Source organism: Pyrgilauda ruficollis, unplaced genomic scaffold, assembly GCF_017590135.1.
Source record: "Pyrgilauda ruficollis isolate IOZ18807 unplaced genomic scaffold, ASM1759013v1 scaffold2, whole genome shotgun sequence".
Taxonomy (NCBI): domain Eukaryota; kingdom Metazoa; phylum Chordata; class Aves; order Passeriformes; family Passeridae; genus Pyrgilauda; species Pyrgilauda ruficollis.
In genome coordinates, this window is record NW_024519206.1 from 25,156,621 (window position 1) to 25,180,243 (window position 23,623).

Below are 23,623 nucleotides of genomic sequence, written 5' to 3' on the forward strand. Positions count from 1 at the left end.
TATATGAAAATAATCTCTAATGGCATTAGACAATGCAACTAATCCAGTAGGCATGAATCAAATGTCAGAATTTTTTCCCCCCTCCATGCAAGTTTTGAAATAAATTGAAAATCTTAACTATCTTCCTCAATCCCTGTATCTATTTGGAAATCTCAAGTATTGATTTTAGCAGTTTTTTTTTAAATTATTCCATGAGATGAAACTCTGGTATCTTTATAACCTAAAAGAAATTAATGGGGAAAAAAGAATTTACATTCACTATTTATAGTAAAAAAGCAAAAAAAGGACATAAATACTGCTTTAGGAACAGAGCAGAAAAGTAAATAATTAAATATAAAGTCTAGGCATACATGGGTTAAGATGTGTAAAACATGTTTAGCAGATAACCTTCATTTTAGTTATAATATAAAAATACCATTTGCAATACATCCATTCAGTTACTGAACTGCACACTACTAACCTTTCAAAAAGGACTTACATAACGTAGAATTCTGAATTTTGTAGCATATAGCAAATCAAATGAACTTCCAGCACAAAATTCAGTTTTACATTAAAAAAGAAGGCAATACTTACTTTTCATATCGGCCTGTGTGAGATAAGGAACACAGAATATATTTAATTGCCTGAAGGAAACAAGAGACAACAAAAAGTATGAACACACTTTCATAAGCATTTTGAAGCATTTTCAACATTTGCTAAACTAAACTACACCTGAGTAATCTCTTTTTGAGATAATGATAAGATAAAAGACATGCAATGTTTTAGCCAGAACTTCTTTTAGAGGATATTTAATTAGCCAGGCAGTTAGCAGTTATCCCATCTGTTCCTGTGCAAACTGTAAGTTGTTTTTACACAAATTATACATAATCAAATTTACAAAAACAGTTATAAACTCCAGTTATAGCATTCATCACCTAAATAACAAAAATTTCTTCTAAATTACTCAGGACTGGACCTTTGCAAAAATCTTTGTAATGAGAATACAGAATTTTAAATACATGTTCTTGAAAACCTGTGTTTTTCTGACTGTACTGGGTTTACATGTCAAGGTTTCAGTAGCAGGAACATTGCAGGGGTGGCTTCTGTGGGAAGAGACCGGGGGCTGCCCCCATGGCAGAGAGAGCAGTTCCAGACAGCTTAAAACCAGATCTACCACTAGCCAAAGCTGAACTCACCATTGATTGGCCCCTATTGATAACAAGTTTACAAAAAGGTAACTCTGCAGCATGTTTAAGAGAGAGCATCAAGAAAACTGGGAGTGAAACAAGACTCAAGTCACCAAGGTCAGTGAAGGAGCGGGAGGAGGTGCTCCATGAAAACCATGATATGGCAGCTTTTGGAGAACACCACAGTGATGCAAGTTTGGGTTTTTTTTTTTCCCTGGAGGGCAATGAAGGATTATGGTGGAGCGGACAGAAATTCACCCGAGACCTGTGCAGGACCCCATGCCAGAGCAGGTGCGAATGCCTTGAAGGATGCTGCAACCCACAGAGAGCCCACAAAGGAAACAGCTCCTGACAAGAACTGCAGCTTGTGGACAAGAGCCCACAAAGGAGCAGGTTTTCTGGCAGGAGCTGCAACCTGTGGGGGACTCATGCTGGAGCAGTGTGATTCTGAAGAACCGTACCCCATGGAAAGGACTTATGCTGACCCCATTCTTAAAACAACTGCAGCCTATGGAAGGGACCTATTGAGCCTGGGGATGAGAAGATGGTTCTAGTTTTTGGTTTGCTTCTTGCATTTTATTTTTAATTCACAAAAAAAATTTAATTTGATCTTCCTTGTTTCAAGTTTTTCTCATGACAGTGAATGAGAGTGAGGCCCCTGCACTTATCCCTGACCCATGAGATTTGTCTACTCTTCTTTCCCCATCATAGTGAGGGTAAGGAATGGCAGCATGGCTTGGCAGGCACCTGGCAGTCAGGAAAGGTTAACCCACCACACCAATTTCTTCCATATCAATTTCTTCCCATATCAAATAAATAAATAAATAAATAAATAGCAATCCCTTCCAAAAAACCTGAAATGTAAGTTCAAGGTAAAGGTGACTCACTAAATCAATCACTTACCCTTTTGATGATTACCCCAAAAACCACCAGAACAACTGGTAATAGCAGAGTCTTTGTGTACCTCACTGGAGTCTAAAATGGAAATCAAGTTCATTAATTGCTTTCCTTCATCTGTAATTATTTCAATCACCATTTTAAAGAAATTAATATAAGGAGATCTTTCTGGAGTAAAATGTAAATGTAAACTCCACCCAGAAATCATACTAAACACATAATACTATGGTCATCAGTAAATTGTTTCCAGTTCTTTGGCAAGCCATCCAAAGATGACAAACAGATTGTATCTCATCTGAATTTGAGTACTATAGGTTGAATAATCTATAAACATTCTAAATGCCTTTGTAGGCACTGATAAATTAAAAGAAGTCTATTAATGCCACATGCTGTTCTGTAGTCTAAACCTACTACATAAGGCCCTTGCAGCTCTCACTACATTTCCATATGCTCAAAACCAGGTACCAAGAGCCCCATAAAATCTTGTTTGCAGAACTGTAACCTTTCATTTATTCCTGAGGAAGCACTTCTTTCATTCAAGCAAGCATATTTCTTAGATCTAAAATCAAAACACTGCTTCAGTTTAAGTTCACTTAAAATGCAATAAATCCAATTAAATTTAGCTTTAGTTCATTAATTTCTCTTTTTAAGTATGTACTTGAACTTATGATGACTGTAGGAGGTGTGGTTCTCAAATGTTTTAAGTTATAAATAAAGATAAAGCAAGAAGTTCCTTCTTCCAAAATCACATAATTTGACCAAATTACCTCTTTTTCCATGAAGTCAAATTCAGCAGCGCAGGTATACATTAATGTATCAAAATCCTTGTAGCCAATAAATTTAGATTTCAATATGTTTCCTATATGAGCCTGGCAGGATATACAGGAAAGAAATACCAAACTGTAGTAAACGGTCCTGTTTTCCACAACAAAGTAACATAAATATGAGAAATTATACTGTATTGAGAAATATTTTTAATTAGAACAGAAGTTTATATCACTTACAGCATCGTTACAAGAGCACCAAAAATCTACTTTCAGCGTATTAAATAAAATCTTTGAGTCTAACACAGATTGTATGGTGTTAAATAAAAAGCAGAAAACAGAAAAAAAGAAAAAAAGATTGCACTCAACAAAAGTTTTGCATAGCCATATTTCAAGACTCCATGTTCCTATCTTTTACCCCTTGATACACATATGGAGACAGGTTTTTAGCAATAGAATAAAGGGGCTGAAATAGAACAAAGGCTGTACCTGTTAGAACAAGCATTTCAAAAATATTCTGAAAATTAGTTTCAGAGAGGAGTGAATTAACAAACTGAGTAAATAAAGGTGTAGGTAGAAGATACCCAAGACAAACAAAGCTCCATAAATCCACATTTAAAACAAACACACAGAGTATTCACTAAGACAAAAGTAAAGATATTTGTGTTTCTGCAAATTTTTTATAATAACATCTCAAAGTGATAATACATAATAAAAGAAAAAGCAAATATACAAATATACAAATCTCTCTCCCACTTCTGTAAAACAAATTCTGGAAATTCAGTAAAGTGTATCAGCAAGATGTCAAAATCAAATATTAGGAATGACAGAATTTTTGAAAGATACCAACCAGATACTCTGATAAAAGAACTTACATCATCAGCTATTCCAAACACAAGAGAAGTCAGGTATTTCAAGGTGACTGTCCCAAATAACCAGGCACATCCTTCAATGACCTTGAAAAATATATTTAGAATGAAATGGATGCCTTTAACTTCTATAATTTTTTTCTTTTTAAAATGCTTCTTAAATTTAGCTACTACTTATAAACTCTCCTATGTTACAGCTGAAATAATTTTGCACAACTGATTTACACTACACCTGTGCCACTGCATACAACAGTGCAGCAGAGGGGGTAGAAAAGTTATCTTGAAACAGGGGCAGCCTCACTGCCTGTTCCACCTGTTCTGCACATATCAGTGTGTAGGGATTGGTTTTGGGCAAGAGTTGCTCCATATTATCAGGCTGTGCTAGCCTGGTAATTCAAATCTTTGGAAGAATTTGCTGATTTATAGCACCATGTCAAGATGATCTGAGGTTAGAAGTTGATGGAAATAATTGTTTGTTATGTCCAGCTACTACTTTTAGTTACGTATAAAGTTTATTCCTGTACCAAGAAGGTTAAATTCTTGGCAGTGTAGCTTAATTTAGCTAGTTCTTTATAAAACTGGATCAACTGAATAGGACAACCTGTCTCAGTATCTTGTATTTGGGACTCACAGCAGAGGCTTTCAGAGAGAGTTCAACAAAAACCTGATCTTTGCCCTAATGTAACCAGGGTTTTTCTGTGACGATGGGCTGCATTCAATCATCTCATTTAATGGCTGCTAAGAAACCCAAATACCTAGGAGGTACCTAATCCTTTACTGAATGCCTCTGGGTTTTTCTCTTCCACAGTAACTTTCTTATCCCTTAATAAGCTTATTGCTGCTACCGTAAGGGGCATTAAAAAAACTATAATTATATTCCACTTTTCTTCACTGGCTTTGTTGTATTTATCTTTATTTTAGAAGATGTAGAATTCTAACGTATTTTAAAATCTCAGCTATTTGGTAAATTTCCATTCATAATTATTTTCATACTCAATGTCAACAGATTTTGGGGGAAGGCATTATAGTTTTTAATTTTTTTTTTTTTTTTAGGTAAGACACATTGACTGAGACTACATGCAATATTTACAATGTTACACATGAATTTAAAAAAAAAGTAAAAAAAAAGAAATTCTGCTTTCTCTACAGGTCCTTCTCTGTGATTTCCATCAAGTATTCTCCTTTTTGGTGCCTGCTCAGTAATGAACTGGTGTGTTCAGAGAACTTTGTGTACGAATACTGAGATTTCTCTGCTGAATGGTGGCACCTCATTTAGGATCAATTATTTTAATATGTTTTTAGGGTGGTGGTAGTCTTTTGAAGATTTACCATTTAATCCCACCCTTTGTTTCTGACCTTCTAACATTCATACCGTATCTCATGGAGTTTAGTTACTTTTATAGTTTCAGTTAGACAGCTTCTCCAAAAAGTTCCTGAAATTTATGTATGTTACATTCACCCACACATACTTATCTACATCCTTCAGAGGAGTCAAACACTTTTGCAAGGCATGACTTCCTCTGTCAAAGGCTGCATTGGATGTCTCTCATTATGCTGCACGTACATACAGCTTAACACCTTCCTCATTATACAAGTTTTTATTCTTTTACAAAACCCAGATTTATTAGTTTGCTGTTCCCCAAGTGCCTTGGATCTCCTTTTCAGAAAACTGATATGAAATTTGTCTACACTCTGATTTTCCCTGGTACTACAGCCAGGCATGTAGACATGTACTGCAGTTTCCTGTAAATATTTTAATTCCTTCCAATTCTAATTCCTTTATAATAACTGCATGAATGTCATCCACTTTTGCTAACAGCTTACCCTTCATTTAATAAGAATGCCTGTCTTAAGTCAGGCATAGTCTTGGTAGGCTCTCATTTCAGGTATTTTTACATGTTAACATTATGTCTTAAGCAGCAAGTCAATTCTCATGTTTTCTACAGTGTTACATTTTATTCATAATAGTTTTGGGAGTGTTCTCCCTGTTTGGACACAACTTCTACTACCCTCCAAAACCTCACCCACACACTCTACAGTGTTTTACTCTAACTTGCTTCCCTATGTAATTTTAAGATGTTTGCTGTTGTCATAAAACTATTCTTAAAAAATTACATAGATATCCACATTTTAGTGAATATCTAATGCAGTACCTTAATCTCCATTTCTGCAAGCACTGTTAGCCTTTTACTTGCCTTTTCTAAATTGACCTTTACTCAAAAGGATTTCCACACAGATCTTAGGTTTTGTAAACATGTAAAGTTGTCAATGTGAAATTAAATGTGTTGCCATTTAAAGGCTATTTCAGCTTTCTGATATAAATGTGTGTTTATGCTCTCCTTATTTCTTCAGGAATTTAACACTAATTGCTGGGAACATTGACAATTTATTAAAGAAAGTAGTGCAGCTATATTCCTTGATTTTCAATTATTAGAAACGAAACCAGAAGTTGTTTCTGTATTTGACAAAAACAAACAAAAAAAAGTAATAGTTTTTCTCTGAAATTTAAGATATATGAAATTCCTTACCCATACATAGACTTCTCTTTTGCGCCTTTTCAAGACTTTTGGACTCCATTCAAGAATTCCCTAATAAAAAAAAATAAAATTAATGCACATTCTCAGGTGACATAGTGACAACAAGCTATTCTAGTAACCTGAATGAGAGGTTTTTCCTTTTGGTAAGCCTATCACATCATATATTCAAGTATTAAAAAATCTTCCATAATTATATACAACCTGAGATACAAATATATACAGTATGATTTCACCATGCACTGGCAAAACTTGCCAACATAAAAACTCTTACTGCAGTTCGAGTACAATTATGGAAGGCTACTTTTCTCCTGAACAAGCAAGGAGATTCTGTATTATTCCGTTCTAAGCTTCTTTAAGTCAAAACCAATGGGAAACTGAGCTCTGTCTCATTCTCTGTGAATGACAAGACCCTGAAGCAAGAAATAAATTACTGGCAGCACAATACAAATAATTTTCAAGTACGTCAACAGAACATGGAGGGTGGTAGGAGTCACTCCGTTCCTTTTCACAATATGTTCATTTTATGACACAAGGAAGACCCATTTTAGGCTAATTTGATGAACAATGTAATTAAAAGCTTCCAGAAATCCAGTCCATATGTGAGACTGAGGCCAATATAAGCATCCAAATAACACACAACCAACAAATACTTCTACCAAAGCAGAAAACGCGTAAGGAACTCAACAGGCTGAGAACTCAACTCAACTGTACTTAATATATCATTACAAAAGCTGCTACAAGAAACTAGAATAGATTCATAACAAGCAAACTATACTACAGCAAATGTGCAGCCAAGGCATACTACTAGCATAAGTGAGAAATTGCCACACTCTTGCTGATTGACAAAATATAAACAGACAAAAAGAATCAGAAATTAAGATGATTTGCAGCAAGCTAAATAGGATCTGCTCACAACACTTTCCTATTTCTTATGTACATAAAATCCTTTATGAGAAACTATACAAAACTGAAAGAGATTGCGGGTTTTTTTCCTATTTAAAGAAAAATTAAGATAATGAATAGTGAGATGATGAATCTTCAGTGAGTAATTTCTCTAACATCATAGTGGTATGATGCAGCAGTTTCAAACAGTCTTAAACCACTGTTATATATGGCTTAGTCATTTATTCTGCTCTAGAGGATTTGCTATCACTAAGAAGCATTTAAATTAATCTCCTCCTTGCTCATGCTTCTTGTTTTACAGTCACTCTGGTCAAAATTACACACATGGTAAATTTTATATTTTTATAAAAAGAAGAGAAGTATAAAAGTAGAATAACTGAGTCTTAACTGAGTTTCTCTTACAAAGAGGTTTTGGTATAAATTCATGATTTCTTGAATTAGTATTTACCTTTTCACCAGGTATCTTTATGGGTCTAATCCTGTCTCTCATGTGAAAGTTTCCTCATCTGTCTGGTAGTGCAGCAGCTGCACATTTTACATCAATACATATATAACAGTACAGCACTGCAGTCTCAGCACAGCACATGATTCTTCTTAAGCAACTTACCGAGATAACTACTAAAGATGCAGCATAATATGATGTCAGTAACATTGAATTACCAAACATCAGAATAAAACACACTAGAAGAGACACCTGAAAGAAGAAAATAAAAATTTTTCAATTTAAAATAGAAAAGGTAAGGATTACCTACTGTGTCTTTAAATTTAAAAACACCTACTTTACAGCAAAGTGCAATCCTGGTACACTTGCAGATTTGTTCTGAAAACATTGATTGTAAGGACCTGATGGCAGCAGGTAGCCAAGTGCAGATAATTGTTTTAATTTATTTACTAAAAGTATGTAAAAGAACAAATCCCGGTCATAGGATAAATTTATGCAATACAACAGATAAATTTCTGAAGCTATTTCTAAAATATTTATTTTTTTCTAAATTACTGTATGAGTTCTCTACATGCTGTTTGTTACCTTTTAGAATTCTGGAAAAACATAAAAATGAATAGAATATTTGAGGCCTTCTTTCTTCTTAACTGACAAACATTAATTTAAAACACCATCATCATCATAGTCAAGGAAGGAGAACTCTGTTTGATCATATGCACCTAATTCAAGGCTGAAATACAACTTTTATCCACCATCCTGATCTACTGTGCTCTTTTTTTTAACAGAAAGCAATCTGAATTACATTTTCCAACTTAGAGGGCAAAAATCTATAAGCAAGCTCTGTCTTCTTTTATGCACAGGAATAACGAAAAATAACACAGTAATTTGCAGACTTTTCTACTCCCCTCTTCACATAGTTAAGACTTTTATTTTCCACAGAAGGAGGAGGGTAGGAGGGAGGCAAAAATTGAAAACACCAGGAAACAGACTGGCAGTTTACCCAGACTCAATCAGCCGTCTCTGTAACATAACATGACTGTTTATCTATCTGAAAATAGGCTATTTATGGCATTTCAGCACCTAAATTATGATATAGCTATTGACATAAGCCAGAAAGCTTAAGCATGTCATCCTGCTTCTGTCAAAAAGCTACCAAACAAATCTGCTTTACATGAGAAATGAATCACGTAGAACTTAACATTGCCTTTAGTTTATCATTTACAGTATTTCAAAAAATGTTTTAAAACATGTGAAATATAATTTAGTTTCTTTTCTGGGGAAATACTCTCTTTTCACCCACTGAGTTAGCATGGCACAATTTTAGCAAGAAAAAATAATTTTAAACACCATCACATCTCTTAAAAAAACTTGTCTACATCTTCCTCTGTATTTAAAACTGTAATCCCACTTCAAAAAGCAAAATTTGATCATTATCTCAACTTTAAAAATTAAAATCAGGTATTATGCAGCAACTTACACACCTTTTACTTATCTTTCCCTTCTTTCTTGACTTTTTCACACCGTTTTGTAAAAAAATCGATTTTCAACTTAACAGTTTATTTTCTTATCCTCCTTTCTAAGTATCTCCCCAAAGAGTTAAACCACAAGATCTTTGCATGGTCAAGACTACAGCAGTTTTCAAAACCCAATTTTAGTTCCAATCCAGACCCCTCCCTCCCTTATCACTGCATGTTTTCAACCTTTGTGCAACTAAGGAAAGCACTTCAGACAAATGGTCTCTTTTCATGCTTTCACCCGTTTGAGGAGACTTAAGGTTTATTTAAAAAAGCATTACCATATGAGCAGATAGTATCTTCTGTAATTTGCTGGAGTCAATATAACCCATAATACACACCGCAAATAATGAAGCTATCTAAAATCAAAAGTGAAAGGGAAGTTAAAACAATTTGCACTGGTGAACTCCTTCATGCAAAAGAAAAGATTATTCAAACAATCATTAACTTTTATTGCTACTTTTTGCTAAGTACTCAGGTGTTTCATAATTATCTCTTTCAAAAATCCTGTTGTGGTCTAAATAAGCATTATCAAATACAGCTGAATACTTAAGAAATAAGTATTCAATTTCATAAAAATCCAAGTTACCAAAACACAGCACTAACACATTACCTTTCACCTTTAAATTTAAAACAAAATTAAAAAAAAAAACCCAAACACAAAAGAACCCAAACCAAACAACAAAAACCCAAACCAAATAAACCAAACCAAACAAAAATAGAAAACCCAACAAACAAATGAACCAAAACCAAAAAACCCAAAATATATCAGTCAAAACCACAAAAGAATTACTCATTAATTTTAAGTTTTCAGCAAAGTATGGAAACATCCACAATTTGCTGCTGAGGAAAATAAGGCTTGTTGACTTATGGATTAGACAGCCTCTTAAAAGTCATATGGGAAATTAATGAAATTATGAAGTGACCTTGAATTTGCAAATTTCAGGCTCAGCTTCTTGAACAGGTTATACTGATGAGTTTTTGTCAATATTGTACAGAATTTATTATTTCCTCTTATGCATTTAGAAACCTTGCATACCACAGCTTGATTGTTTAAAGCTACCAACTCAATCTGCTTCCAGTAAGGCAGACAAGTGAAAAGGTCTGGAGACACAGATGAATTTCAGTCAACAGGCTGCATTTCAACCAACTCAAACACGAAGAAAGTTGCTGTGTGACAGTATCCTACAGCTCCAATCAGCATTCCCTAGATTTCAGTGCTAACTACAGTTACCTCAACTATCCAAAATCTCAGACTACAGCACTACTCACAGACTCATCAAAATTATATAGAAAATCATGCAAAATCATGCCAGATATTACATGCCATGCAAACACTGGTACATTTAAAAATTTTAACAGCCTGATCAATGCCTTTTCTAAATTTTTTGTGCTTCAAAAGACAATTTTTTTTTTTTCTTGTTCTAATGTACTGATCTCAGGCTAGAGGCTGTTTATGTGGGAAAAGTAAATATTTTTAGTCCTGGAGACAGAATGATAAGTGGCGTAAACAGTCAACTTTTAAACTCAACACTAGCAAGACTGATGTGGTAAATGGTGAGAATCTTTCCTGACAGCAAGAATGAAATCTGGCTAAAAGGAAAGTGCTGGTATAGTTGTGAATTCAATGGCTGTCTATACAAGCAGTCAATTTGTCCAGGTTAGACAAAGAGGCTATTTAGAGGTAAATATGGGCTTACCTGAGTTAGAAGAACAAACTGAGCAAACTGCCAGGGAAGCATGAAAAAGATATTAGAAACACACAGTGCAATCAAGCTTCCTGTATTAATACTCGGAATCCTTGGGAAAAAGAGACAGAATAGGCATCAGTAAGTACAATTACACAGGTGTTTGCATATAATTGAAAAGTACAATAGAAAATGCAATAAAAACACAGTTACCTTGGAAGACAACTAGCAATATTGATCAACTACAAATAACACTGCTCAAGTAAATTTAATATCTTTTTTCCCTTGAGTTTCCATGACAACAGCTCTGATGTTTAATGTTCCTTAACTGTTTGATGAGTCACTGATTACCAAACAAGTCTTCTCCTGGCAGTATGCAGTAGAGCAGGCCAAAGCATGTAATTTGCAAGTGCTTCACCTTCTTGTGACAACTCTACAGTCAGGTCCCAACCATTTCCACTTCAGCTGAAACCACAACTGTTTCAGAATGGCCTGCATTTGAAAGTGATTTAACTCCCCTCTCTCACATTTCTTCCAAATTTACTTTCTGCTAGCAATCCTGAGAGATGTTTCAGGGAAGGAGACAATGACAAGTACATGAAACTCATCTGTAATTGAAACCCCAGTCCATTCTCCATATCTGGAAATAAATGCTATTTAAAATATTTAATCCTGTGTTGATTCAAGTTCAATTCTGAAACATGTCATGTTTCAAATCTCAAAAAATTCTAGAGAGCACATATCTTTTCCTCATATAAAAAACACGAATTAGTGACAAGCATTAAATACTTTTGCTTTAAACATCAATAACTACAAATCAGTATGACCTAATAAAGGAAAATTGGTGGTTTTAAGTACTAAGTTCAACTAAATCATAAATACATTGTAAATCTGATGCAATGGAGTTGGTGGAGAAGCCCTTAAGTATGAATGGTCATGCTTATTTTCTAAAACAGAGGCAAGACAGTAACATAATCATGTTGCAAGCCAGAAATAATCACGGAAAAGCGGGGCTAATGAACTCAAGAGCATCCCTGCATTAATGTAATTAGACTGCTCTAAATCATTGAACTAGTTAATGAGACTAGTTAATTAGTCATAGAAAACTGCAAGAACATACTAACTTATGGGTGCCTATAGCATCCTTTGTTGCAAAGCATAGGCTTACTCTACGTGCAGCCAACATACCACTCTCCAAGAGGGACAAAACCAATTGATGAAGTATCAGCTTGTTTCTCATGGGAAGGAAGGGACATCAACCAAAAATTCTGATTTTTACTTTAGACACGTATTTGCCAACACAGTAATTCTGATTTTTATATTAATCATGTCTTCAAGTTGCAAAGTTTTTCCTTTTAATTAGTGAGTAATATGACTGCAGTTCTACTGGTGCAGCGTCTGTAATGTAACAGCCACAGGAAAGTTTCTCTGTTAATGATACCATTGTTACAGCACATGGAGGCATTTAAATAAATATTTAAATAAAGGCAATTAAATAAATGTCCTGTGACATTCCGTTTTTTTAAAGCATTGTAAAGACCCAGCATAAACTGAGAGGTACCTGAGAATATAGGTCAAAAGCAACATCTGCATCACAAGGAATGGGTACGAGAAACTTTCGCGAAGAGGTGGAGTCCACATGACACGAGTGCACTGAAAATAAGAACTGGGTTAGATGGTAACATATATTTCCATAAAACCATGCATTCACATTTCAAAATGAATTACTACAGATACTGCAATAAAGCAAAAACCAAGCTACATGAGGTTTTAGTTAGAATGTTACAAAAAACAAGCCAGGAAGCAGAAAAGAGGAAGGAAAAGGAAAAGGCTTCCACTCTTGGGGCCTAATATACACTGTAATTAAAATAGAGCACTGCTTTTCCAAAATGGAATGTGGCAGCTAGAGAATATCCAAGAAAAAAGCAGGGCAGCAGCTACTTGTCCCTGGTTTTGCTGAAATAATCAACTCTTCTAGATAAATAATTTTCAAATTCATGCAGTGACTTGCCACACATAGACAGAGACAGTGTGTTGGGAAATAATCTGAAGGATAAAGCAATATATTCCTCATTATGCTGGAGTTCTTTAGGTTACAAACATTTCACATTTCTATCAGTAACAGCACATTAAGTATAAAATCTGAAGCTGCCCTGCAAAACAGGCCAGTATCCTAAACTCATGAAATGAAGTTCATACTGACCCTATACTACTTATACATAACTTATGTATTCCACTTTTTAACCCTAATAAAGCAAAGCATAATACACTGAAGTCCACTAAATAGTTTTTTTTCATTAATTTCTTAATTAATTGGGTTCATGACAAATAAATAATGGGCCTCATGGCAAATGGCTCAGCTACAGCTGTTGTCTCCAATGTCTATATTCAGATCTTTATAAAGTGCTTGCACTGACCTTAAAAAAAAGAACAAATTCAAACTGGCTATCAAGAGATTTGTATTAAAAAACAGAAGTAAGTTCTTTAGAACTACAAGAGAAAAATGTAATTTATCAAAACATAGACTATAATGAATCTATGAAAATACTGTAGGATACTATTGCCAGGATGTTCCTTCTCCTTTGCTTCCTAGAATCTTTAAACCATTTTAAAAAATATTGTTTTACCAAACAAGTCACTAAAATCAACATTATATAGCTCCTTGCTTATTGTCTTGCCATTTCCCAAGTATGTTAAATTAATAGTGTAAAATAAAAGCAAAGAACAGAAACCCATCACATTAATCACAGTCCCTGACATCTAGAAGCACTCTTTGTAAAAGCTGCACCAATTATCATTAAAATAAACTTTTCATAAATATATGTATTAATATGCTGTCCTCAGCTGACTGCACAGATGTGATGAGTTAATTTTTTTTTAATAAGCAATAAATATAATCATGATTATTCTAAATCAGTGTAGTCATTTTGCATATTTTTCAAGACTACAACAACATTTGGTTTACCAAATCTTATGATACTGGAGAAGATAAGACAGGAAAAAATGATGAGCAGACACAACCATTAAAAGGAAGCATTATCTTAGAAGTGGATTGACTAACATGGGCTATGCTACTTTTCTATATCTGGAATGTAATGCTAAACTCAATCATCTGTGGATGATTTATCAAGGCTGTAAACTCACTCTGCTGCAGGTAGAAATATATCAGATTTGTCTAAGTTTGAAATCATTAAAACACAGTAGCACAAGCACAGCACAAACAAAAACATACAGCCTTAGGGTCACTAGCTCATGGCCAGAGAGCATTTTTACATACCACTTATACACAGCATTAGAGCTGAGATACCAAGGCTTACAGATCAGGCTTACTTGTGTAGCTCAGTCCTATCCTTCCCAAACAGGAAAGGAAATTTTTGGCAGCTGGTCTAGCTCGACCCACACAAGATGATTTGCACATAATCACAAGCCTGTCAAAGAGCTGGGCCCTTCTTACACACACAGAGGCACATCCACAGCACGGCATTCAACAGAGCACCCCGTGAGGAGAGAGCCCCTGTGCGGGTACCACCACAGCCATATACACAACAATATCAAGTAAGTCTGAGGTATTCCATTCAGCTACAGTCCAAAAAGTCAAGTGCCAGCTGAGATCCAACGCTGCACCTCTGCAAGTATTTCTCCAGAAATCCATACAGTTGAGCTTGAATCAGGGTCGCCTCCCTTAAGCCCTACCTAAGCCCAGACTACATCTGTGCAGAACTATGCAGATCTGCTTTCACACCATTCTCCAAAATACATTATCTGTGCTTTTTTCCCCAAGTCAAGTCATTCACAGAGAGAGAAGCTCTACTACAATCACCTGTGGAAAGAACTGCACTGTACCACAGTGAAATACATGGTTTTTTTGCTGCCACTACCTGTAAGTTTTCAACACATTTGTTTCTGAAGTTACACTTACCACCTTCACAGACTTAGCAAAACAGTGCCTATCTTATTGGTATTCACAAGCAAAGGATGAAACATCATTTCACTTCAGGATGCCATTAAGAACAGAAATCCACAGAAAATGCCATATTTACACTCGCAGAGCACAAAGTAAGTTTAGCAACTCTAATGTTAACCGGTTCTCAACCAGGCACTTCAACACCCATGGGTGTAGTTGCTTTAACATTAAATAACTTAACTTAAATGCCTAAATTCTTTAAATATTCCCCATGCATATATGGGGGATATTTAAAGAAAATAGTTTTCAAATGAAACTTGAAAATAAAATAGCTATTTTATCACACATATTTTTGTTTTATAAGAAAACTGTCAAAGCTTACTGTGAATGGAAGCATTTCTAATTCTGTTATGTACAATACACGTTCTTACAACTCAGCGTTCTCTACCAAGTTCAGCTCAGTAAAGTAAGAAAACAAAACATAAATTCAACCCTAAACTAATTTATAAGATAGTTAGTTTCCATTTAGAAGTTCTTTACAAGTTTCCTTTCATAAAATGAGCAGTAAGGGAAAAAAAAAACCAAAAACAAACAGCCCAAGGGAATAAGAATGAAAGCTATGATTTTTCTTCCAAAACATGAAACAATGACATGAACAGCATTAACTGGGAAAACCAGGAGATGTTGTAAGTGACAGTTCCTTTATTTCTTCTTTCCTGTGATGCAGCTTATTTAAGTTTAGCACTGGAATCTTTTAAATACATAAACTATTTCTAAATTATGTGTATCCTGGGTATAGCATATAAGAAATTCAGAGGTTTCTTGGCAATTTTCTTTGTATTGATGAATTTCCAGTAAAATATATAGCAATTTAAAGAAGCTTCTGAAGCTTACTCATATGGTAAATGTAGCCCAGTTATGCATGGTATGGGCATGAAAATAGAGTATTCTGAGGTTGTGAAACTTGAAGTCATTGTGCTACTAAGTTTCAATCTCAGGACCAATTTACAATATATTTCCTTTCTGATTTTTTATTTTAAGCACTAAAGGGACATTTGACTGTGCTATGTATTTTTCAGTCATAGTGTATTTTTCTTTCCATTGTCTTATTAATTTTTAATTGAATTTAAGTTATTTAAATTCAATCTCAAATAAATAAGCAACATCACTGCATTTAGTGAAATGAGAATTAGCTTAAACTTCAATAATAACTAAAAACAAAAGGAGTGGTGAGAGAGGGAAACCTACCTCTCCATGATTGAAAAAGAAGCACAACACAGTAACAAGGCCTCCTAGACGACTCCCACTGTGAAAAGAAGAAATATAGGTACAGCAGAATTTTATCATGGTCAACGTTGCTTAAAAAATATGAAGCTGAACTTGTGTACAGCTAAGTTTATTGAGGGGAAGGGAGAAAAGCTTTCAAACATCAAGGGAAGGCAATGGAGTACACACAATATTAAAATACTAGTTAGTCAGACAGTGCTCATTTCAGAGCAAACCAGTCCTTCATGCATCAACTCTTTTTTACAGAACACCAATTTTAATGTTATTAACTTGGAAAACAGTTATTCCACTGCTCACAAATTTTGGTTTAGATCATTACATCTGGTGCTTTTAAAAACCAGGCAATATAAATGCAGTACTTCTTCCCTAATGTCTTGAACAGTAAATTTCAGAATCTGCATGCTCAATCAATGCTCTGCATTCACCCTACAGGAAATTCTGGTCTGGATCGAAAGATTCATTTAGGGTAATCAAATCAATCACATTCAAAAAACATACTTAAAAATTAATTCGTTATATGGTCAATGCAAGATACAATTTAATTTTTATGTGAAATACTGCAATGTTAACATGAGGAAGCTTTTTAAATCTTTGACTTAAGTATTTTTTACATTTCCATACCAATCAAATTCATCTATTGAATAAACAGAAAAAGTAAACCCAAAGATATTACTTAGATTTTTCCCATTTCAAAAGAGCAATAGAAAAGGTTCCTATTTGGTAGAACAGATTTGTAATTGCTCAAGTTATGCGATATAAAGAACATTTTTGTGCACAGAAGTTCACTACTACTCTGAATGACAGATGATACCCACTTTTGCTACTAAACAAAAGCAGCAGCCAGCTGTTAAGATTCTCAAAAAAACAACCCCAAACCAAACAACAACAAAAAAAATCAACCACACAAAAAAAAAAAAGCCAACAAAAAAACCCCACTTCAAATCCTCTAAGATCCTTCACCCATCACTAATATACAAGTCAAACAGAATCAGTAGGTTCTGGGTACAAAACAGAGGATTAAAGATACCAAGTGCTAAAACAATCTCCAGGAATTGTGCATTCTTGCACATAAAACTCAACTTTACATCCCACAAATTTGAAAACCTTCAACACTAAAAATGCAAAATGACAATAAGAACATGCTTAACATTAAAAATGTTAGCCCTAGAAAAAAACCAAAAATTTGCCAAAAAACACCCCAAAACAGAAACAAAACTCAAGGTCTATGCTTTCTAAAGAAAGTAGTGAGAAATAAAGAGCTCACTGATTTTTCAATGAGCGTATTTTCAATGAATTTTTTAATTCACACATAAAATGTGAATTTCTGTATAACTCCCTTAAGAGCAGTATTACAAGTTAATGACACAATAGTCAAAGTTTACCTACTTCCTCAAAACATGCACTAGGCAACTTCCTGTTTTTACTGACAGTCTGCCCTGGACTATTTCTTATTTTAACCATCAACACATGCTTGAAAGAGAGAAAGAGGAAAACCCATGACAGTGAAGCCAGAAAATGAATGAGGGAGGAAACCAATCACATCTCTCAGAGGAAAATACAGCTGCCTTTCACTTTTTGGCAAAACCAACACATGGAAACAGATGTAAACAGAAAATGTATTTCCACTTCTGCTTTTCTACTGAATGTGGAATCCATTTTTGTATGAAAGTGTATTACAGTTCCTGAAATGTAAGGATACTGAAAACACAAATTTATAGAAAAGGGGAAGTGCATACAATTTGTCCAAAAGAATTTATTAGGTCAAAAAATATTTTGCCTTCTCAGTTTGCTAAAATGGAAATACATGCAAATATGACTTGAAACAAAGCACTGGGAAAACCCCAGTCATGGTTAAAAGTACACCATCACTCAACTTGTGTTTAAAATGAGTTACAGTGATAATTTTAAGAGCAGAAATATGTCAAAAGCTGTTTAAAATACACACAAACATCTAGTTTTATCCTCAACCTGGTGGTATCAATGAGATACAGCCTCAATAAAATTTTTGACAATTTTTTTTTCCAGCAGCATCATCATTATTTTAAGCAAAAAGCTTCTCTATTTCAGTATTTTTAGTGACAATGTGTATGTAAAAAAACACTACTGCTGTACAAACAAATAATCATTATCTCATAAAAATATTTTTACACTCACTTTTTCAAATTTTATCTAAAAACTGACAGCGAATACCAACTGAATAGCCCAGTTTCAACTGCCTTACCTGAGGTATGTACCATATATGAAGAACAGTGACATCATGAATCCATTCAACAGAAAAATCACAGCAACATAAAAGGAAGCAGGGTCTCCCAACCCTAACAAAAAACAGTTAATATATGTTGTCAAATACAGAAGAAAGGCGATATTGGTTATAAAGCACCATACAATCAGTATACTATATTAATATATCTATATAATATATAAACTATCAGTATAGTATCTCAGTGTATCTACAGAAAGAGACAATTAAAAAAAATAGTAGATGTCATTAAGACTATTGTGAAGATTCAATCAGGAGACCACAGCTTTAAAAAAAAAACAGGAGAGTAGGGGTAGATATAACCTTGGGGCAGTCAGTGACAGAATAAGCCAAGAGTGATGCATTAACTGCAGAGAAAAACCTGTGAGGTTTAGAAGGTAGAAAAACTGCTAAGAATATTCTCTCGACTACATTTTTATTTCATAGAGCTTTTTAGAACAGGTTTGTTAATCCTAGATTCACACTTCCCATCTCTTGCAGGAGTAAATCCATCTTTAAACATATCACACACAATGCTCTTTGCTTTCTTTGTTTCATTGTAAGCCAAGATATTTTCCAGTAATGCAAGTCTTTCAATTTATTCATTAACAGACACTTCTGCGCTCACTCTTCTGCCGCTACTCTCTTTCCCACTATTTCTTTAAACCCTCCTGGCTCTAATCATTTCAGCAATACAGCATAAAAAGCCTTATTCATTAAAGTGAATGGCAGCAAAACTTCAGTTTCATATGCAGAACTGATTATTCCCCACTGCTGAAAACACAGCAAGACAGTTTTCTAAAGTAAGATGATGATATGCTCACGAAACACAGCAGTCTCAATAGCTGGTGCTTCTGTTGGTTTTGTTTTCATGAAAAACAGGAATGAAAGGTTGTACACTGTTTATTGCTTCTTACAAAATTAGAGAAAGTGAACCATTCAAGCTCTGAAGTTCTTACTGCCTTTGTGCAAAGGAAAAATACTACCCTGTCATCACACAAAGGCATTCTAAATGATAAAATGAAACAACTTCACAAACTACCATCTATTATTCAGCTTGAACTGACTGTAGAACACCTCGAAAGCACTTCTTGGTAAGCTACTTTTATTGTTTAATACGTACTTGACAAGCCAATATTTCAAACACGGGGGAAAAAAAAAAGTGGCAGTATTCTTGCTTTGGTGTCAAATCAAGGTTTAAGATTGAAATTCTCATGCTGAATACCAACTCATGAGAGGAAGAGGATTCTTCTCAGCAGCATCACTAGGTAAGATTTCTCTAAAAAAATCTCCAAAACTGAGGGAGGAAATTTTGAAATGCAAGAAGTTGGAATGTATTTGGGATCCTTCAGAAATTACAAAAATTAATACATGTACAGTAGGCCTCCAATTACATTTAGGACATCTTATTCTTTGTAACAATCCAACATTATGAAGTCTCAGACCATAACTGTGAAGTTTTGAAGTCCAGGACAGGAATTCAATCTAGGCAGGAGGAGTTATCTAATAAGCAAAACCCGTATTTTTCACCCTTGGTAACACAGGGATATTTAATATTTCTGAAATACGTAAAGCCACAAGTGCATGCTTCCAAGGAGAAGCCATGATAAACCAGAATTTACCTTCACAGCTTTCAACAGGACTAAGCCCTTTTCCTCTGTTTACAGTCCAACATGTCTTTGTTGGCACACCAAGGAAATCCATAATGGTGGTATATATGCGGTACCAGCTGGCAAGGACCACCTAGAGGGAAAACAGGATTAGAAGTTTCTGCCCACAGTAACCTCTCATGACAACTGGCCCTCTTCCAGGCTCATTTTCAAGCTCAGGATTTATCTCAGCACTTTTGACCACAATTTCCTAGAGGCATCTAACAGACTTCATTAACAGACCAAAATTATGCCTATTGATACTCAGATGCCTTATAAAAGAAATAATTTCATGTATCAAGCTGCAATATTCAGAAAAAAAAATCTCTATGTATTGCATTGTCTGGAAGGCTCCTGATTTGAGTATTTTTGTTTATCAGATATTAAAATCACAAAAGTTGTTGACAAGACAGTTGACCAAACTGAACCCATTCAAGCCAATTAATTTTTTCCACCTCACAAGAATATTAGTGGACCAAATCTTTAGAATTTTTAGTCTGTTGAATTTTGATAGGTTAATTTTAAGCATGCACTACAAAGGGCTTGCAGATGCAATGTAAGAGAGCATTTCCCTTTTCCATGAAAATGCTGTAATGTTCTTATAACAACAACTCACCTGAATCTCAACACCTGACATAGAAAACATCAGTACTTTACACACAGCAAAACTGAGAACTCATCTCACAGCAAAATCATTAGTTAATAACATTACCAAGCTATTCTGTCAGGATATAACTGACTTTATAGAGTTCATAAATGAGTAATGTGGCCATTCCAGTTGAGCTGCTTTGAAAGTTATAACCCAGGGGTTCCCAGACTGACAATATGTTTCACCACTGCAGTATTAGCTGCCTCTGCCCTGTGTCACAGAGAACATATATAAGAAAGATGATTCTCTCTTCTCGTTCCCCATACAATTAATAAAACTCTTTATGTCACTTCCATCTTCAAGAAGGGCAAGAATGAAAAACAGACAATGTGTGTGAGAATGTGATGGAGTAAATCCTCCTGGAAACCACTTCCAAATATACAAAGGACAAAAAAGTGATTTGAAGCAATCAGCACAGATTTACAAAGGTGAAATCACTCCTGTCCAGCTTTATAACCTTCTGAGATGACTGTCTTGATAGATAAGGACACAACCGTGGGTATTTTTTTAATCTGGTGCCAATCTGTTCTACATCTTAAGACTAGATGATGGCACAAGGGAACATCCTCAGCAAATCTGCAGGATAAACACTGGAAGGAGTGACTGATCCTTGTGCTGCCATTCAGAGGGACATCAAAAGGCAGGAGAAATGGGCCAACAGGAATCTTCCCAAGAGGGAAATACAAAGTCCTGCACTGGGAATGAACACCACCATGCACCAGTAGAGTAGGAAGCTGACCACCACAAAAGCAGTTTTGCAGAAAAAGGCCTGTGAGTCTTGGCGGACAGTTTATACTTGAGCCAGCAACAAGCCCTTGATGCAAAAAAGACAAATATATCATCAGCTGTATGTCACCAGGACAAGAAAGGCAACTCTTCCCCTCTACTCAGCATTGCTAATACTCTATTTGCGGTGCTGAGCTCAGTTGTGGGCTGCCCAAGACAAGAAGGACATAGAATAAAGATGACTGAGACAGACTCTTTTTGGTTGACAAGAGATGAGACAATGAGCACAAATTCAAATACAGGAAATTCCACTTATACATAGGGGAAAAAAAACTTTTTTAATTTGGGAGTGATCAAACACTAGAACAATCTGCAGAGAGGTGGAGTATATTCAAATTGAAACTGAAGATGACCCTGAGCAACCCGCTCTACTTCACCCTGGTTTGAGCAGTGTTGAGACTAGAAGACCTTCAGACAGCCCTGCCAACCTCAACTGTTCTGGGATTGTAAAATTCATTAATTTTTAATACCAAGGCTCCAATCATCATGGCTCACCTCATCTGTGGCCTTCATACCCTCACAATGTAAATCCTGTATATTTGAAATATAACTACATCTTCCTAGACCAAGACTCCGTGCCTCAACATTGTGCCTTACAAAGTACAGTATCCTGAATTCCTGGAAGCTTTCTGAATATCTGTGCCCTGGTGCTCCTGGTAGTGCACATATGCATACATGAACCAGACACTGCCCCATCTCCAGACAGTCATCAATAGGCCTGGAGAACCAAATCAGTGTCTTTCTTCTTATCTCCTGAATGTGCTTTGTTAAGGACATCTGAATGGCATATTTGCATCACCAGCCCTGAAGCTGACATTAGCAAAGCATATAAAGCCTTCTTGCCAAATTAATGTTGCACCAAAAAAAAAATCCAGTGACTAATTTATCAACTTAAAAATTTAACCTGTTTATGCCATAAGTGCCTCTGTCTGCTGCAGGTTTAACACATGAATACTCCCTAAAAAGTATACCTAAAAAGGTATCAGGCTAGGTACTTCAAGGAAAAAAAACTATTTTTTGCCAAAAGCTACTTTACATGAAACAGTTAACATGGGCATAAAAATGGAAACAAATCAGTAAGCAGCACAAAATTGCTAGGTCAGTTGGAGCACAGTGATGTTTCTGGAATTTCTACTGTTCTGTATCAGATAAGGCAGTAAATGCACAACCTGGAAAACAAAAGCCTAGCTTTCAGACCCAGGAGCGCTCTGTGGACAAGGCCAGCCCTTTGCTGCAAAAGCACATGTAGAAAAGTCAAGCCCTTTCACTAATTGCCTTTGAGTGTGCGCTTTAAAGCCAACTACATGGATCTTTGTAACACACTCTTCATTTCAACTCACATCTTCATTATCACGACCACACACAGAAATATCAACTGTTCCATAACAATGAACATCCAGAGAGCAAACTTAGCACATTATCTCTCCACCACAGAAACTAACACATTATCTCTCCACCATTTTTCATCTGAAATGAAAACACTACAATTACTAGAACAACCTGACCATGGAGCAAATACTTGAAAGATCAACTTTATTTGGATTTTAATCTTGTACAGCTAAAAGAACAACCTTGTAGCTTTTGATAGTATTTTTACTGCTTATATGTATAATTTACATAAATTATTATTGATTGCTACACACTCATTTTACTTTTTTTCCTTTTTTTGGAAGTTTTTAAGGCTAGTACTGGCTGTACATGTAAGTGAATTGCTTTACTTTTCTTAATTAATTTAACATCCTATTTAGCAATGGGATTTACAAATTGGTTTTGATAAATTTAATTTTAATATCCATTAAACAAACAAACATTTTTAGAATTCAGCCTTATTGCTACTAATGGACTGAAAGAGCTGGAAAGATCCCAAAATATCAAACAGGAAAAGAAACACTTTCAGGGAGCATGACTGGATACTGTGCATCTGAAGGAAAAATTTTACTGCCAACAAATAAATCCACAAGCATCTTCTCACCACCCAGACCCATTGTAATCATAAGAAAATTCTGTAAATTCGGACAACGTATTTCAAATGTCAAGTTGCACCTACTGACAGTTTTATAAATACAGCTACGTGAAAACAGGAGTACTCAAGAAACACACTTAAAAAAACCCCCAAAGCAGTATTTACAGGAAGTCTAGACATTAAGCAGTAAATGACTGAAAGGAATAGAGAAGACTATTTGTCTGCTTTGCATGCCCACACAGGCACAGAAAAGATGAATGAATTCATACCTCATCACCAATTCCTACCAGTATAGTATAGAGTATAAAGCCAGTATAATCCTAGAAATCTGAATGAACAGACAAACATACACATTTTGCACTGTAA

General features: G+C 35.1%; 1 protein-coding gene across 1 annotated transcript in view; it reads right to left on the reverse strand.

Moving 5' to 3' along the window:
* DPY19L1 (dpy-19 like C-mannosyltransferase 1) overlaps positions 1–23,623 on the reverse strand; it is a 45,201-nt gene that overhangs the window by 12,407 nt on the left and 9,171 nt on the right. Inside the window, exons 6-17 of the mRNA XM_041466611.1 lie at positions 19,833–19,953; positions 18,193–18,286; positions 15,933–15,990; positions 12,342–12,433; positions 10,793–10,892; positions 9,374–9,451; positions 7,744–7,830; positions 6,225–6,284; positions 3,703–3,783; positions 2,831–2,932; positions 2,070–2,141; positions 574–623 (exon numbers count right to left, since the gene is read on the reverse strand). Of these exons, the coding sequence (XP_041322545.1) occupies positions 574–623; positions 2,070–2,141; positions 2,831–2,932; positions 3,703–3,783; positions 6,225–6,284; positions 7,744–7,830; positions 9,374–9,451; positions 10,793–10,892; positions 12,342–12,433; positions 15,933–15,990; positions 18,193–18,286; positions 19,833–19,953 (995 nt within the window). The remainder of the gene's footprint in view (positions 1–573; positions 624–2,069; positions 2,142–2,830; positions 2,933–3,702; positions 3,784–6,224; positions 6,285–7,743; positions 7,831–9,373; positions 9,452–10,792; positions 10,893–12,341; positions 12,434–15,932; positions 15,991–18,192; positions 18,287–19,832; positions 19,954–23,623) is intronic.